Genomic DNA, 16909 nt, shown 5'->3' with positions numbered 1-16909 from the left:
TCATTAATTGCCATTCTTATAAGAATACAGAAATTTGGTTGTTTTCAGGAAACTATTGTTATGTAATAAGATATTTCCAAGAATAATAATTACAGTAATTGCTAAGCTGCATGTTCCATCCTTTATAACTATACCAAAGAATAAAGATTAATTGTGTTAATTTAGAGAAACTGTAAAATTGGGAAATAAGGCACCAGCAAATGCACATTTGTTTAAATAAATAAAATAAATAAATGCTAAGCTTTTCAATATGTTCATCATAAAATGACCAGTTGTTTATGATCGAAACCAAATTAAAGTCCTAAAAATTCTACAGAAGGTTATATACTTGATTAATTTGAAAATGAACTTCCTTTGCTTTTGGTGCTGCTGGAAATGTTAAATATTTTGTTCTTAATTTCTTATCTTCGTCACTAGAAAAATATAAAATTAAGTCTTTGTTTGAGGAAAATGGATGTAATTTAAGGACAGAGGCTCTCAATATTGTGCTGTTTGGATAATTTAAGGTTAGTGAGAGCAAGTCTATTCATTCACCATAGCTAGGGTAGATGAGGAACTGCATCATTTTGATATAAGACATCTGAAATACAGATTATGGGAATTGTGCAACAAAAATATCAATCTACTTTGAGAGCTGCGCAGTGATATGCGGTGTTTTAGCACAAATGAAATGCTCTATTGAAGTACATTGCAATGACAAATTGCTTTGTGGTGTGATTAATAGATCCATTAGTTTTACCTCTTAATCATGACAGCTTATATAGATGGAAACATAGCTGAAATGCACAATGAAAGTCAATTTGCATTGGATATCTTGTGCAGCTTAACTAGCTGTTATAGATGATAAGAGAGTGTTAAAGTTACTATTCAGACCTGTCAATTTGACATGTACCCTGCAAGAGGCATGCCGATAGAAATGTTCTCACTCACGTACTGTGAGCACATTCTCATTGTAGTAAAGCACCGTCAAAGCAGTTTGAAGGACAGGAATAAACCAGAAAAAAACTAATGTCATTTAATATATGAAAAATATCAATTATTCATTTGCATTTGTTGTGCATACGCTGGGATTTAATGAATTGAACATCAAAATGTATAAGCAATCTGATCTTGTTTGTGTCAAGGACAAACTATACTTGTGAGCGTTGTGAAATCTTTAGGAGAAAAGGCAAATTATGAATTGCTTTTGCTGGGTTCACACCAGATGTAGATACAGAATAAAAGCGCTTCTGCGGGTAGACCTCAGATTAGAGTGTGCTGGGAGCAGCAGCGCTATTTTAGGCCTGCATGCATAGTTAAGTGCAGCTGTCACCAGCCCAACGCTGGTACAGGGAATTCGAAAGCCAACCGAGTAGGAAGCTTGAAGGAACGGTCTGTTTGCGTAAAACCGCTTGGCCTGCAGTGTGTCAACAGACACTACTTCGTCAATAATTTAATATGTGATAAAATAAGCAAATCAAGCATGTGATACATGTTGATTAGACTGAATAATTTAATAGGCTGTAAAAAGAGAAAGTCAGCCTTGTCATAAGAATCTCTGCTTATTGCATACAAATAAGAAGTGAAGACACAAGAAAAGAGAATGGGTTAACATCTTGCATAGGATCTTTATTGACCATTAATGTACACAAATCACATATGAAAGAAAGAGAAAGAAAAGACAGACATTTCCCTCAAAGAAATAAATTCAGCCCCGCATAATCTTCCCTGCAGTGTAAAAATATAAATAAAAGAGCACACCGGGTCCCATTTCACACAGGTTGTCACACACTACAAAAGAAAGAAAAGACAATTAGAAAGCATTATAACAGAATCTTTAAATGAGCACAAGATTTTGTTTTACTTAAGGGAGATATTTATTTAAAATATATTTAAATACATTTAAAGGGAGTTCAAATATGGACGTTTTGGCATTATTTACCAATGGAGAGTTTTAGTAGAATATCTGAGCTCTGTTTAATACAACATGAGGATCAGGGGCTGACAAGCTCCCAAAAAAAAAAAAATCACCATAAGGCCACCAAAAAAGTAATCCTTATGACTTGTGCACTTTATTCAGAGTCTGGATATATGCTATAAATAACTCCACAGAAGAAATTGAACTATTCCTTTCTATTCAATTTGCAGTGCAGAGATCTGAAAATTATATTACCAGAATTCAAGCTTGTGGTAGCCAAGATGTGGAAAAATGAATGTGAAAAATATCACTAAGGATATTCTTTGTAAGAGACTAGTCATTTTTGTAAAACTTACCATTCACTCAATCTGATGATGATGATGGTGGTGATATTATATCTTAAAACCAAGTGCCCTCATGCACTCCTTGTGTGCTTCAATGAGGCCTGTGCAGCTTTCCTCTCCCTTTTCAATTATGCTGCAATGAAGACAATATTGAGTCACAGTATCTTGAAAAAAATGTATTAAGTCAAGTCACCTTTATTTATATAACACTTTTAACAATACAGATTGTGTCAAAGCACTTAACAGTAACAAATTGGAGAATAGTGTGTCAGTAATGTATAATAAGGGGGAAGTGGTGTGTGGCCAAGTATGGTGATCCATACTCGGAATTTGTGCTCTGCGTTTAACCCATCCAAGTGTACACACAGTAGTGAACATACACCCGGAGCAGTGGGCAGCCAATGCTGCGGCGCCCGGGGAGCAGTTGGGGGTCCGGTGCCTTGCTCAAGGGTCTCACCTCAATCGTGGTATTGAGGGTGGAGAGAGTGTTGGTTATTTACTCCCCCACCTACAATCCCTGCCGGACCTGAGACTCGAACCCACAACCTTCGGGTTACAAGTCCAAGTCTCTATCCATTAGGCCACGACTGCCAAATAATAGAATATGTAAATAATAAGATTAAACACTCAATTTTCAGTTAAAGGCATTTCATTACTGAATTCAGAGATGTCATTGTCTAGCTCAGTTTAGTTTAAATATTATCTGTGAAATCAAATTGACGATAATCGCTAGAAATTAAGTGTCCCCAACTGAGCAAGCCAGAGGCGACAGCGGCAAGGAACCAAAACTCCCTCTGTGACAGAATGGAGAAACCAGGCTCAGTCGGGGGGCCACATCTCCTCTGGCCAGGATATTATGGTTTATTTATTGTTTTAATTAAAATTTTAAATGCATGGTGAGATATTAGGGTGAGTTTACCCAAAAATTTGAATTCTGTCATTATTTTCTCACCCTTGTGTTGTTCAAAAACAGTTCGATGGAGAAATCTGAAGAACTGCTCCTGCCACAATACAACTCTAGTACTAGTTCAACAGTAATCAGAGTAGTTTTACAAGGTGATGCAGACTACTTTTATGGGGATTTGCATCCTTTCAAAAGTTTGACATTCTCATTTCCTTTTTATTTAATGTAAAATACCGAGCAGTTCAGTGCTTCAGAAGTTCTTTTGTGCTTCACAGAAGAAAGTAAGTCATGCAGGTTTGGGACAACGTGATAAATAATTATGTAAATAATGACAGAATTTTAATTTTGGTGCAAAATATCCCTTTTGAAGCAGAGATTAACTAATAGCTACAAGTCTCCTCACCAGGCATCTCGTGCTTTTTTGGTCTCAGGACACGCACAGCATGGTTTGAGAGGTTTCTTCTGCTCTGGCCCCTCTATTGCTGGTGAAGCCTCCACACTGGCTGCTGACAGGCTTGACATTTCCACTTACAAACACTGTCTGAGAAAAACAAAAGAGCATGGGACATATGATTTATCAGCTCTAAACTTCCGTTTCAGCATAACATATTTTGCACAGCCAGCAGAGTGCAGCAAATTATCCACTAGTTACATAGTTAGTTAGTTAGTCACTAGTTACATCATGTCCTCTGCTCTTCATCGTTTCGTTATAATACTAAAATCCTCGCTGTCAAATATGCTGTATCTTATCGGATGTAAAAGATATTCAAATCGTGCTGTCTGGTAATATCAAATAAAAATGTGTCTCTGACAAACTTACTCACTATATGAAGTATAGACTGGTGCGCTCACGTGCGTCCTTCCTTACACAACCTGCAGCTGTCAAATAACAGAACAAGAACAACCCGCGAAAGCGGAAGTGTCGCGTAGCTTCCGGGTCAATGTCATTCAACAAAAACAACAAAATTAACAACGAAGCTACAGTCATTTACTACCTAAATATGATTTACATTCACACACAGTTTAATGGCTAAAGGTAAACGAAACGCGATTCAATCAAAAATCAATTCATAACAACATGCCGAACAATAAAACACAATAAAAGTCTTATACAGAATAAAAGTCATTTAAAAGTTGAGGTTTATATTATCATAATATAATATAATCTAATCTATAATCTAGTGGAGAAAGAAAGAACTGCAGGACCCCTCCTCTAAGTAACGGCTTCCAGACATTCCCAAGTGCCTATCCAGGGGGATAGCAGAGCGGGGGCGGAAACGGTGGGATGGGGGGGGGGGGGGACCAGGTCCGTGTGCTGGAGGGGGACCTGGGGCCTGAGGCAGCGCTGGCGGGGTGGAGACCCAGGGCAGAACCAGCGGTCACCACAGCGGTGTGTGTGGAGCTGCCACCTTGGAGCGTATAATGGCGGGCTCCACCGATTCGGGGGGCACCTCAGCGGACACCGTCGCCTCGAGGGAACTTTGAGCGGACACTGCCGCTTCGGGAGATCCGTGAGCGGGAACCACTGCCTTGGGAGGCTCGTGAGCCTGCACCGCCGCTTTGGGAAAACCTAAAGCGAGCTCTGCGGCCTCAGAGGCAACATCAGCGGACTCCGCCGCTTTGAAAAGGCCTGAAGTGAGCTCCGCTGCCTCAGAGGGGACATCAGCGGGCTTGTTTGTGTTTGTTTGTGTGTTACGTTTAATTTATGAGTTGACAAAAGGTAACGTTACAGTTTTTTTCTACAACATAAAAACCCACACTATACCTGAAACATGGATTCAGAAAGTGCTGTGTCTGATTAATTTCATATAATTTGTCATGCATGTAAACAGATGTGTTATTAATCAGAAAACCATTTCAGTATTTATATATTTTAAACATAACGATTTCAAAATTTTTGTGTCTTGTGTGTCATGCAAACACACACACACACACACACACGTTGGTTTTTATGGTTTATGGGGACTGTCCATAGGCATAATGATTTATATACTGTACAAACCATATTTTCTATTGCCCTACACCTCAACCTACCCCTCATAGGAAACTTTGTGTATTTTTAGATTAAAAAAAAAACTCATTCTGAATGATTTATAAGCCTTTTGAATTACAGGGACACTGAAAGTGTCCTCATAAATCACCTTCATGTTGTAATACCTATGTCCTACCCATATCATTATACAAATTTGTGTCCTCATAAACCACATAAACATGCACACACACACACACACACACACTAATACATATAGTGTAACGTTAGGGAGGTGTGACAACAGCGCTGGATCCAAATGCAGGCTTTAATGAAAAGACATAGGCAGACAGGCAGGGTCCAGTACCAGCAAACAGAAATATACAAGGTAATCCAAAGGGGTAATCCAGAAGCAGGCAAAGGTCAGGGCAGCAGCAAACGATCATAAATCAGACAAACAGTTCAAGGTCAAACACACAAAGGCAAGGCAAGGCAAGGAAACAGACAACATGGAAAACACAAAGACGTAACAGGCTAACAATATCCAGCGATGTGTGTGTGTGAGTGCAGCCTAAATAGTCCTCCTGATTGGAAACAGGTGTAAACGGATGATAGGTTCCTTGGCAGGGGGATCCAGGGAGTCCAGGGTGAGTAGTAATGTTAAGGAATGGAGTGCCCTCTAGCAGAGCTCATGGAACTCCAGCTGGTGAGTAGGACATATAGTAATTAATTATACAATTTAATGAGTTTTAAGTATATTGGCAATTGGTTAATACAACAATGATTATAAGTATACCTTTTTTATTATTCATGTGTATAGTTCATGTGTTATTTTTACAAGTGACATGGACTGACGTCTGTGAAAATCTTTGAAAGCTCTGCCAGATGTCACCAACACCCGTTTTCTCACAATCAAACAGACAATTTGTTCTCCAGTTCTTCTAATGGTATTTGAGGGAAGGAGGGTCCTAGGCTATGGGGGGCATATTTAGAGAATCTGAGGCAGATAAAATAACAGGGGAGGTCATGTAACACTGTTTACCTCCCCTCCCTGGCCATTCCTTTTTGTAGTTTCACATAACTTGGCCCAGCAGTTGTTGCTAGTTAATATTGTGCTGCTTAGCAGTGGAGTGCAAGAGTGAGTGGATTCTGTTTCTTTTATTATTTTAGCATAAGTTATGAGAATATTGTTGTATTGTTGTGTCAAATGCCAAATGGTGTTGTTAGGCATGACAGCATATTCACAATACAGCATGTTCTTCAGTGGCCGTTGCTTATATAAGTTACTCCATAAATATCAAAATACTAAGGACAAATGGTAATTAACCCTTATTTGATAACATTACTTCATTAATTGCCATTCTTATAAGAATACAGAAATTTGGTTGTTTTCAGGAAACTATTGTTATGTAATAAGATATTTCCAAGAATAATAATTACAGTAATTGCTAAGTTGCATGTTCCATCCTTTATAACTATACCAAAGAATAAAGATTAATTGTGTTGTGTCCATTGAAACTGTAAAATTGGGAAATAAGGCACCAGCAAATGCACATTTGTTTAAATAAATAAATGCTAAGCTTTTCAATATGTTCATCATAAAATGACCAGTTGTTTATGATCGAAACCAAATTAAAGTCCTAAAAATTCTACAGAAGGTTATATACTTGATTAATTTGAAAATGAACTTCCTTTGCTTTTGGTGCTGCTGGAAATGTTAAATATTTTGTTCTTAATTTCTTATCTTCATCACTGGAAAAATAGAAATATAAGTCTTTGTTTGAGGAAAATGGATGTAATTTAAGGACAGAGGCTCTCAATATTGTGCTGTTTGGATAATTTAAGGTTAGTGAGAGCAAGTCTATTCATTCACCATAGCTAGGGTAGATGAGGAACTGCATCATTTTGATATAAGACATCTGAAATACAGATTATGGGAATTGTGCAACAAAAATATCAATCTACTTTGAGAGCTGCGCAGTGATATGCGGTGTTTTAGCACAAATGAAATGCTCTATTGAAGTACATTGCAATGACAAATTGCTTTGTGGTGTGATTAATAGATCCATTAGTTTTACCTCTTAATCATGACAGCTTATATAGATGGAAACATAGCTGAAATGCACAATGAAAGTCAATTTGCATTGGATATCTTGTGCAGCTTAACTAGCTGTTATAGATGATAAGAGAGTGTTAAAGTTACTATTCAGACCTGTCAATTTGACATGTACCCTGCAAGAGGCATGCCGATAGAAATGTTCTCACTCACGTACTGTGAGCACATTCTCATTGTAGTAAAGCACCGTCAAAGCAGTTTGAAGGACAGGAATAAACCAGAAAAAAACTAATGTCATTTAATATATGAAAAATATCAATTATTCATTTGCATTTGTTGTGCATACGCTGGGATTTAATGAATTGAACATCAAAATGTATAAGCAATCTGATCTTGTTTGTGTCAAGGACAAACTATACTTGTGAGCGTTGTGAAATCTTTAGGAGAAAAGGCAAATTATGAATTGCTTTTGCTGGGTTCACACCAGATGTAGATACAGAATAAAAGCGCTTCTGCGGGTAGACCTCAGATTAGAGTGTGCTGGGAGCAGCAGCGCTATTTTAGGCCTGCATGCATAGTTAAGTGCAGCTGTCACCAGCCCAACGCTGGTACAGGGAATTCGAAAGCCAACCGAGTAGGAAGCTTGAAGGAACGGTCTGTTTGCGTAAAACCGCTTGGCCTGCAGTGTGTCAACAGACACTACTTCGTCAATAATTTAATATGTGATAAAATAAGCAAATCAAGCATGTGATACATGTTGATTAGACTGAATAATTTAATAGGCTGTAAAAAGAGAAAGTCAGCCTTGTCATAAGAATCTCTGCTTATTGCATACAAATAAGAAGTGAAGACACAAGAAAAGAGAATGGGTTAACATCTTGCATAGGATCTTTATTGACCATTAATGTACACAAATCACATATGAAAGAAAGAGAAAGAAAAGACAGACATTTCCCTCAAAGAAATAAATTCAGCCCCGCATAATCTTCCCTGCAGTGTAAAAATATAAATAAAAGAGCACACCGGGTCCCATTTCACACAGGTTGTCACACACTACAAAAGAAAGAAAAGACAATTAGAAAGCATTATAACAGAATCTTTAAATGAGCACAAGATTTTGTTTTACTTCAGGGAGATATTTATTTAAAATATATTTAAATACATTTAAAGGGAGTTCAAATATGGACGTTTTGGCATTATTTACCAATGGAGAGTTTTAGTAGAATATCTGAGCTCTGTTTAATACAACATGAGGATCAGGGGCTGACAAGCTCCCAAAAAAAAAAAAATCACCATAAGGCCACCAAAAAAGTAATCCTTATGACTTGTGCACTTTATTCAGAGTCTGGATATATGCTATAAATAACTCCACAGAAGAAATTGAACTATTCCTTTCTATTCAATTTGCAGTGCAGAGATCTGAAAATTATATTACCAGAATTCAAGCTTGTGGTAGCCAAAATGTGGAAAAATGAATGTGAAAAATATCACTAAGGATATTCTTTGTAAGAGACTAGTCATTTTTGTAAAACTTACCATTCACTCAATCTGATGATGATGGTGGTGGTGATATTATATCTTAAAACCAAGTGCCCTCATGCACTCCTTGTGTGCTTCAATGAGGCCTGTGCAGCTTTCCTCTCCCTTTTCAATTATGCTGCAATGAAGACAATATTGAGTCACAGTATCTTGAAAAAAATGTATTAAGTCAAGTCACCTTTATTTATATAACACTTTTAACAATACAGATTGTGCCAAAGCACTTAACAGTAACAAATTGGAGGACAGAGTGTCAGCAATGTATAATAATAAGATTAAACACTCAATTTTCAGTTAAAGGCATTTCATTACTGAATTCAGAGATGTCATTGTCTAGCTCAGTTTAGTTTAAATATTATCTGTGAAATCAAATTGACGATAATCGCTAGAAATTAAGTGTCCCCAACTGAGCAAGCCAGAGGCGACAGCGGCAAGGAACCAAAACTCCCTCTGTGACAGAATGGAGAAACCAGGCTCAGTCGGGGGGCCACATCTCCTCTGGCCAGGATTTTATGGTTTATTTATTGCTTTAATTAAAATTTTAAATGCATGGTGAGATATTAGGGTGAGTTTACCCAAAAATTTGAATTCTGTCATTATTTTCTCACCCTTGTGTTGTTCAAAAACAGTTCGATGGAGAAATCTGAAGAACTGCTCCTGCCACAATACAACTCTAGTACTAGTTCAACAGTAATCAGAGTAGTTTTACAAGGTGATGCAGACTAGGGATGGGCGATATCTTATCGTTTGCGATATACCGTTGAAAATTCTCCTCACGATAAAAATTAGTCTCCTCACGATAATAACGATAAGTCTAGTTGATGACGTAGTTTTGTGCGCGCCCGATTCACTGTTCACGTGCGGAGTGAAAACAAGCATGGCGGAAGGCGGACGTGAGGCTGACAGTGCGTTCACACCGGACGCGACTTGCGAGAATAAATCGCGCTATTCGCGCGTAGTTGGACGCGTGAACATTTTGGGTTTACTCGCTTCATTCGCGCATGAAATTCACTGCACAACAGACGCGAATTCGCGTCATGGGCGGGGCTTCTGCCAGGCGCACATGTATGATTGCCACAGAGAGCATATGTATAGAATTTCGCTCTAAACGCTCAATTCGCGCTGCGTCATTCGCGCGAATTGCGCGGCAGGATGTCTATTCGCGTCTTTGCATTGACTTAACATGTAAATCACTCGCGCTTAACGCTTCATTCGCGTCTGGTGTGAACGCACCATGAGGAGGAGCTTGTTGTTACGCGAGGAGCTACCGCCACAATTTGCAACTGGTTTGGTTACAGAAAATCAGATGAGGAGCAAACTACCATAATATGCAAAGTGTACAGAAAAATGGTGGTTACAAAGAGTGGAAACACGTCCAATTTGAATTTGACATAAAAGATGCCATACTTTTAATAAAGTTAGAAAAATGCCATTACAAAGGTAAAAACAAAATTGCCTGTAAATCACTTTAAGGAGTCAAATATCACCTCGTAATGGGAAGGTTCATTTTTGATCAGAATTGTTGATTATTGATTTGAAGGTGCTGCTAAATTTTTGACCGTGCTCCTAAATATTTTAAATTAGAAGCACAAGCGCTCCTAAAAAGAAAAGTAAGCGTAGAGCCCTGAGAAATATTTCTCATGTATGTGACGAGCCCCAATTTTAAGTTTTCTTTTTTAAATTATTATTATTTTAAGTTTCATTATCAGGAAAAAATGCAAGTGATCCGCGCGAGCACCTCACTGTCATGCATGCGCATTCTTTTCCGCACAAACACTTGCATATGAATAATAGTCTAGACTCTAGAGCATAGCCTCATAAACTTGTTGTAATAAATCGCTTATGCATTAAATAAAGATACAAAACAGGTTGTTAAATATGCTGAATATATTGTTCAAATATTTATAAAATGTGAAACTGTAGCTAATCTTATTCGCAGTCTAGCGTTTTGCATCTGCATAACATAGTGAATTATTTTTAACATGCAATGATACAAAATAAAAGCAAACAAGATTTGTTATGAAGAAAAAAAAATGTAGACATAAGAATGATGTAGCCCACATCTCTTGAGCGTCTCACACAGCATGCGCGTGAACACGCAAAATCTTGCTCTCTGCATGAATGCAACGCAGACGGCGACATAAGTTTGTTTGAAACACATAAAAAGTTTAGATAAGATAATAATATTAACAATGAACATTATATGACATTTAAAATAGTTTTGGAGATTTTTCCTTCAGTCCGCCTGTGCATTTCTGACCCAAACAGCAAAGCAGTCTAAATCTCCGCGATGTTCTCGTTAAATATGCCATTTCTGAGATATTACAATGAATTAATTTCTAAAATGTTATGATATGGAAAGCCTGAAACAGATCACAGCAGTATAGCCATACACAGGCTTTCAGTCATCAGCAACGTGGTAAACGTGTGCCAGTATATGTATAAATAAATATATATTATCGTCATTTGTATCGTTATCGCAATAAATACCTGAAATTATCGTGATAAATTTTTTAGGCCATATCGCCCATCCCTAATGCAGACTACTTTTATTGGGATTTGCATCCTTTCAAAAGTTTGACATTCTCATTTCCTTTTTATTTAATGTAAAATACCGAGCAGTTCAGTGCTTCAGAAGTTCTTTTGTGCTTCACAGAAGAAAGTAAGTCATGCAGGTTTGGGACAACGTGATAAATAATTATGTAAATAATGACAGAATTTTAATTTTGGTGCAAAATATCCCTTTTGAAACAGAGATTAACTAATAGCTACAAGTCTCCTCACCAGGCATCTCGTGCTTTTTTGGTCTCAGGACACGCACAGCATGGTTTGAGAGGTTTCTTCTGCTCTGGCCCCTCTATTGCTGGTGAAGCCTCCACACTGGCTGCTGACAGGCTTGACATTTCCACTTACAAACACTGTCTGAGAAAAACAAAAGAGCATGGGACATATGATTTATCAGCTCTAAACTTCCGTTTCAGCATAACATATTTTGCACAGCCAGCAGAGTGCAGCAAATTATCCACTAGTTACATAGTTAGTTAGTTAGTCACTAGTTACATCATGTCCTCTGCTCTTCATCGTTTCGTTATAATACTAAAATCCTCGCTGTCAAATATGCTGTATCTTATCGGATGTAAAAGATATTCAAATCGTGCTGTCTGGTAATATCAAATAAAAATGTGTCTCTGACAAACTTACTCACTATATGAAGTATAGACTGGTGCGCTCACGTGCGTCCTTCCTTACACAACCTGCAGCTGTCAAATAACAGAACAAGAACAACCCGCGAAAGCGGAAGTGTCGCGTAGCTTCCGGGTCAATGTCATTCAACAAAAACAACAAAATTAACAACGAAGCTACAGTCATTTACTACCTAAATATGATTTACATTCACACACAGTTTAATGGCTAAAGGTAAACGAAACGCGATTCAATCAAAAATCAATTCATAACAACATGCCAAACAATAAAACACAATAAAAGTCTTATACAGAATAAAAGTCATTAAAAAGTTGAGGTTTATATTATCATAATATTGTCCTCATTCGTTAAGTCGCTTTGGATAGCTAAATGGCTAAATGTAAATGTAAATTACATATTTAATGGTTTAATCATATTGGCTCATGTTTTCAATTTAAGTCAGATGAGTTATTTTTTTGAGTAACTTAGGTATTTGCAGGCAAATTCACATAACTCTATTTTTAATTCATGCAGCTTACAAAAGAAAATATGTTCATATTGATACAGCTTATTTCATGAATGACTTGCACTATCTGATTCTATGTTTTGTTTTTTGTTTTTTTCAAGACCTGCTTAAAAGATACTAGACCCTAGGCCTGTTTTATACTCATATTCAGCACATAAACGGATCTCCAAAAGAAATGCAACAGGGGCACATATAGCTTTCATGTTGACCTTGCTTCTGATTTGTAACAGAGATACATCTCTGTACAGAAAATAAAGTGCTTTCAGGGTTACTAAATCAGAATCAGAATCAGAATGAGCTTTATTGGCCAAGTATGTTTACACATACAAGGAATTTGTTGTAGTGACAGAAGCTCCACAGTGCAACAGAAAGACAGCAACAGGACAGGACACAGATAATAAAAGAATAACAACAATTAACCAAAAGGCAATGTACAAAGCAGCAAAACACAATATATAATATAAACAACTATGTACAGGTCAAGTATGTGCAAATTAGAAATGAGAAAATAAAGATCAAATTAGTGAGTGTGGTGAATGGATAGTGTATTATAGTTGTGTGTTCCACGTTTATTGTTGAGTGTTCATGAGATGGATTACCTGAGGGAAGAAACTGTTCCTGTGTCTGGTCGTTCTGGTGCACAGAGCTCTGTAGCGTCGACCAGACGGTAACAGTTCAAAGAGGGAGTGTGCTGGGTGTGAGGGGTCCAGAGTGATTTTACCAGCCCTTTTGCTCACTCTGGATAAGTACAGTTCTTGGAGAGTGGGGAGGGTTGTACCAATGATTCGCTCAGCAGTCCGGACTACCCTCCGTAGTCTTCTGAGGTCAGACTTGGTAGCTGAGCTGAACCAGACAGTTATTTTAGTGCAGAGGATGGATTCAATGATGGCAGAGTAGAACTGTTTCAGCAGCTCCTGTGACAGGTTGAACTTCCTCAGCTGGCGAAGAAAGTACAACCTCTGCTGGGCCTTCCTGACAATGGTCTATGTGAATGTCCCACTTCAGGTCCTGAGAGATGGCGGTGCCCAGGAATCTGAATGACTCCACTGCAGTCACAGTGCTGTTCATGATGGTGAGTGGGGGGAGAACAGGGGGGTTTCTCCTGAAGTCCACGATCATCTCCACAGTTTTGAGCGTGTTAAGCTCCAGGTTGTTGAGACTGCACCAGACAGCCAGCTCCTTAACCTCCTGTCTGTAAGCAGACTCGTCATTGTCCTGAATGAGGCCGATCAGTGTGGTGTCGTCTGCAAACTTCAGGAGCTTGACAGAGGGGTCTTTAGATGTGCAGTCGTTGGTGTAGAGGGAGAAGAGCAGTGGGGAGAGAACGCAGCCCTGAGGAGCTCCAGTGCTGATGTGAATTTACCAAGCTTTACTAACTGCTGTCTGTCTGTCAGGAAGCTGTTGATCCATTGGCAGACGGAGGTGGGGACGGAGAGCTGGGTTAGTTTATTCTGAAGGGTTTCCGTGGTGATGGTGTTAAAAGCGGAGCTAAAGTCCACAAACAGGATCCTCTCATAAGTCCCTGGTCTGTCCAGATGCTGCAGGGTGAAGTGCAGTCCCATGTTGACTGCATCATCCACAGACCTGTTTGCTCTGTAGGCAAACTGCAGGGGGTCCAGTAAGGGTCCAGTGATGCCCTTCAGATAAGCCAAAACCAGTCTTTCAAATGATTTCATGGCTACAAACGTTAGGGCCACAGGTCTGTAGTCATTAATTCCAGTAATTTTGGGTTTCTTTGGGACGGGGATGATGGTGGAGCGTTTGAAGCATGAGGGGACTTCACACAGCTCCAGTGATCTGTTGAAGATCTGTGTGAAGATGGGGGCCAGCTGATCAGCACAGGTTTTTAGACAGGCTGGATAATACTCAATAAATTGAGTATTTCTTACGATTATCATATGAATATAAAAATGGTTATCATAAGTGAGCTTTTGAGGACAGACTTATTGTCATTAAAATCTAATTTTCATGAGGCGAGGAATAATCGTTAGATCTAAATGATAATAAGTCACCTGAAACAGCACCTGAACCCCAGAAAACAATGCTGTCTTTTATGCCTGTCACTAAGTGTGCAAGTTGCATCAAGTCTGACACATACTTTTGTTCCAAACACTGGCAGCTTATATTGCAAAATATTGTGTTGATAAATGTTTATATTGAATTTTCCCCTGCATTTTCTGCTGCGTTCAGCGTGCTATAAGCGGCAGAAATAGATCATTTCAGTCATGACTTAAATTTGTAGGTCAACACAGAATGCCAACTCAGCATGGATTCCCTCAGACATTTCTACTGGGTTTTTAGTATATTTTTGTTTGTTTGTGTGTTACGTTTAATTTATGAGTTGACAAAAGTAACTTTGCAGTTTTTTTCTACAACATAAAAAGCCACACTATACCTGAAACTTTCTTGTGTCATGTGTGTCATGCAAACACACACACACGTTGGTTTTTATGGTTTATGGGGACTGTCCATAGGCATAATGATTTATATACTGTACAAACCATATTTTCTATTGCCCTACACCTCAACCTACCCCTCATAGGAAACTTTGTGTATTTTTAGATTTTCAAAAAAACTAATTCTGAATGATTTATAAGCCTTTTGAATTACAGGGACGCTGAAAGTGTCCTCATAAATCACCTTCATGTTGTAATACCTATGTCCTACCCATATCATTATACAAATTTGTGTCCTCATAAACCACATAAACATGCACACACACACACACACACACACACTAATACATATAGTGTAACGTTAGGGAGGTGTGACAACAGCGCTGGATCCAAATGCAGGCTTTAATGAAAAGACGTAGCCAGACAGGCAGGGTCCAGTACCAGCAAACAGAAATATACAAGGTAATCCAAAGGGGTAATCCAGAAACAGGCAAAGGTCAGGGCAGGCAGCAAACAATCATAAAACAGACAAACAGTTCAAGGTCAAACACACAAAGGCAAGGCAAGGCAAGGCAAGGAAACAGAGAACATGGAAAACACAAAGATGTAACAGGCTAACAATATCCAGTGATGTGTGTGTGTGTGAGTTCAACCTAAATAGTCCTCCTGATTGGAAGCAGGTGTAAATGGATGATAGGTTCCTAGGCAGAGGGATCCAAGGAAAAGGAGTCCGGGGTGAGTAGTAATGGTAAGGGATGGAATGCCCTCTAGAGCTGGCCGTGACTTGACAGTCAAAGGGTTCACAGGCGGCCTCCAGGGCCATGACAGGGCAGGCAGAGAGTTCAGAAATTACCTTCTTGGTCATTACAGGACAAACAGAGAGTTCACAAGTAGCCTCCTTGGCTGGGACAGGACATTGAGTGAGTTCAGAGGCAGTCTCCATGACCATGACAGGAAGATTCTGCAGTGGGTGCCGCCTCCTCTGGAGGTTCTGATTCAGGGACTGGAGCGAGCTCTGGAGTGAATTCAGGAACTGGAGTGGGCTCAAGGACTGGAATGGCCTCAGGAGTGGACTCAAGGACTGATGTGGACTCTGGAGTAGATTTAAGGGCTGGAGTGAGCTCTGGAGCAGACTCTGGGACTGCCATCTTGTGGAGAGGCTCGGGATTAGCAGCCATGATGGGACGAGACTCTGGAATGATGGCCATGATGGGACGAGACTCTGACATGGCGGCCATGGCGGGACGAGACTCTGGAACAGTCGCCCTCTTGGGAAGAGACTCTGAGCTGGCGGCCATCTTGAGAAGAGGCTCAGGAACGACCATAAGAACTGGACATGATGGTGGCCATGATGGGCCAAGCTCCATGGCCACTGGTTGCCCAGAAAATGGCAGAAAATTATCATAAAACATAAATAGTCCAAGGTCAAACACACAAAGGCACAGAGAACATGGAAAACACGAAGACGTAACAGGCTAACAATATCCAGCGATGTGTGTGTGTGAGTGCAACCTAAATAGTCCTCTTGATTGGAAACAGGTGTAAACGGATGATAGGTTCCTTGGCAGGGGGATCCAGGGAGTCCAGGGTGAGTAGTAATGTTAAGGGATGGAGTGCCCTCTAGCAGAGCTCAAGGAACTCCAGCTGGTGAGTAGGACATATAGTAATTAATTATATAATTTAATGAGTTTTAAGTATATTGGCAATTGGTTAATACAATAATGATTATAAGTATACCTTTTTTTATTATTAATGTGTATAGTTCATGTTATTTTTAAGATACAGTATGTCACAGATTAAATTGTTGCATGGAAGCATAATTTAGTAGACAGAAGTTTCACAGCTTAATTTAAACCAGTGATTAGTCATGTTTAATGAATTCAGTCACCCACTTGATATGCAATGCAATGGGATATGTAGATTACAATGAATGAATGCAGTTTAGGTGTTTGTTGCCTTCTGAGAACATAAGATCAGTTACATGTTACATTACTTGAATACCACTTTGAAATTCAACACTGTATTGTGACTCTCATAAACATAGGCTGCCAATGCAACACAATACTGTATTCAGTTTACTGGAGATCTAGTGAGC

The 16909-nt window shown here is 39.0% G+C and overlaps 2 protein-coding genes across 4 annotated transcripts; both read right to left on the bottom strand.

The window, feature by feature from the left end:
- Positions 1-1587: 1587 nt before the first annotated feature.
- On the bottom strand, positions 1588-4047 carry LOC306876331 (cytochrome c oxidase copper chaperone-like). 2 transcript variants are annotated; one of them, XM_079427416.1, is made up of 4 exons: positions 3966-4047; positions 3549-3686; positions 2254-2374; positions 1588-1770 (listed from the first exon to the last, which is right to left on the bottom strand). In XM_079427416.1, the coding sequence occupies exons 2-3, from the start codon at positions 3665-3667 to the stop codon at positions 2290-2292; spliced, it is 204 nt and encodes a 67-aa protein (XP_079283542.1). In that variant the 5' UTR covers positions 3668-3686; positions 3966-4047; the 3' UTR covers positions 1588-1770; positions 2254-2289. The 2 variants fall into 2 exon arrangements, with proteins under 2 accessions (XP_079283542.1, XP_079283543.1); XM_079427417.1 differs by having other exon boundaries at positions 3970-4029.
- Positions 4048-8040: 3993 nt separating this feature from the next.
- cox17 (cytochrome c oxidase copper chaperone COX17) lies at positions 8041-11986 on the bottom strand. Of its 2 annotated transcripts, none has more exons than XM_079427302.1 (4): positions 11911-11986; positions 11494-11631; positions 8707-8827; positions 8041-8223 (listed from the first exon to the last, which is right to left on the bottom strand). In XM_079427302.1, exons 2-3 carry the CDS (start codon positions 11610-11612, stop codon positions 8743-8745), a joined length of 204 nt encoding a protein of 67 aa, XP_079283428.1. In that variant the 5' UTR covers positions 11613-11631; positions 11911-11986; the 3' UTR covers positions 8041-8223; positions 8707-8742. The 2 variants fall into 2 exon arrangements, with proteins under 2 accessions (XP_079283428.1, XP_079283429.1); XM_079427303.1 differs by having other exon boundaries at positions 11915-11974.
- Between the last annotated feature and the right edge of the window lie 4923 nt (positions 11987-16909).

This window comes from Barbus barbus, assembly GCF_936440315.1.
Source record: "Barbus barbus genome assembly, chromosome: 10".
Taxonomy (NCBI): domain Eukaryota; kingdom Metazoa; phylum Chordata; class Actinopteri; order Cypriniformes; family Cyprinidae; genus Barbus; species Barbus barbus.
This window is presented reverse-complemented; position numbering and strand designations above follow the sequence as displayed.

What these genes read in the sequence shown, in the direction of transcription:
- LOC306876331 (XM_079427416.1), bottom strand. Translation starts at nt 3,667, where the DNA reads ATGTCAAGCCTGTCAGCAGCCAGTGTGGAGGCTTCACCAGCAATAGAG. An exon ending in AAAAAAGCACGAGATGCCTG is followed by an intron (nt 2,375 to 3,548) that starts GTGAGGAGACTT and finishes TCTTCATTGCAG; the next exon opens with CATAATTGAAAAGGGAGAGG.
- cox17 (XM_079427302.1), bottom strand. Translation starts at nt 11,612, where the DNA reads ATGTCAAGCCTGTCAGCAGCCAGTGTGGAGGCTTCACCAGCAATAGAG. An exon ending in AAAAAAGCACGAGATGCCTG is followed by an intron (nt 8,828 to 11,493) that starts GTGAGGAGACTT and finishes TCTTCATTGCAG; the next exon opens with CATAATTGAAAAGGGAGAGG.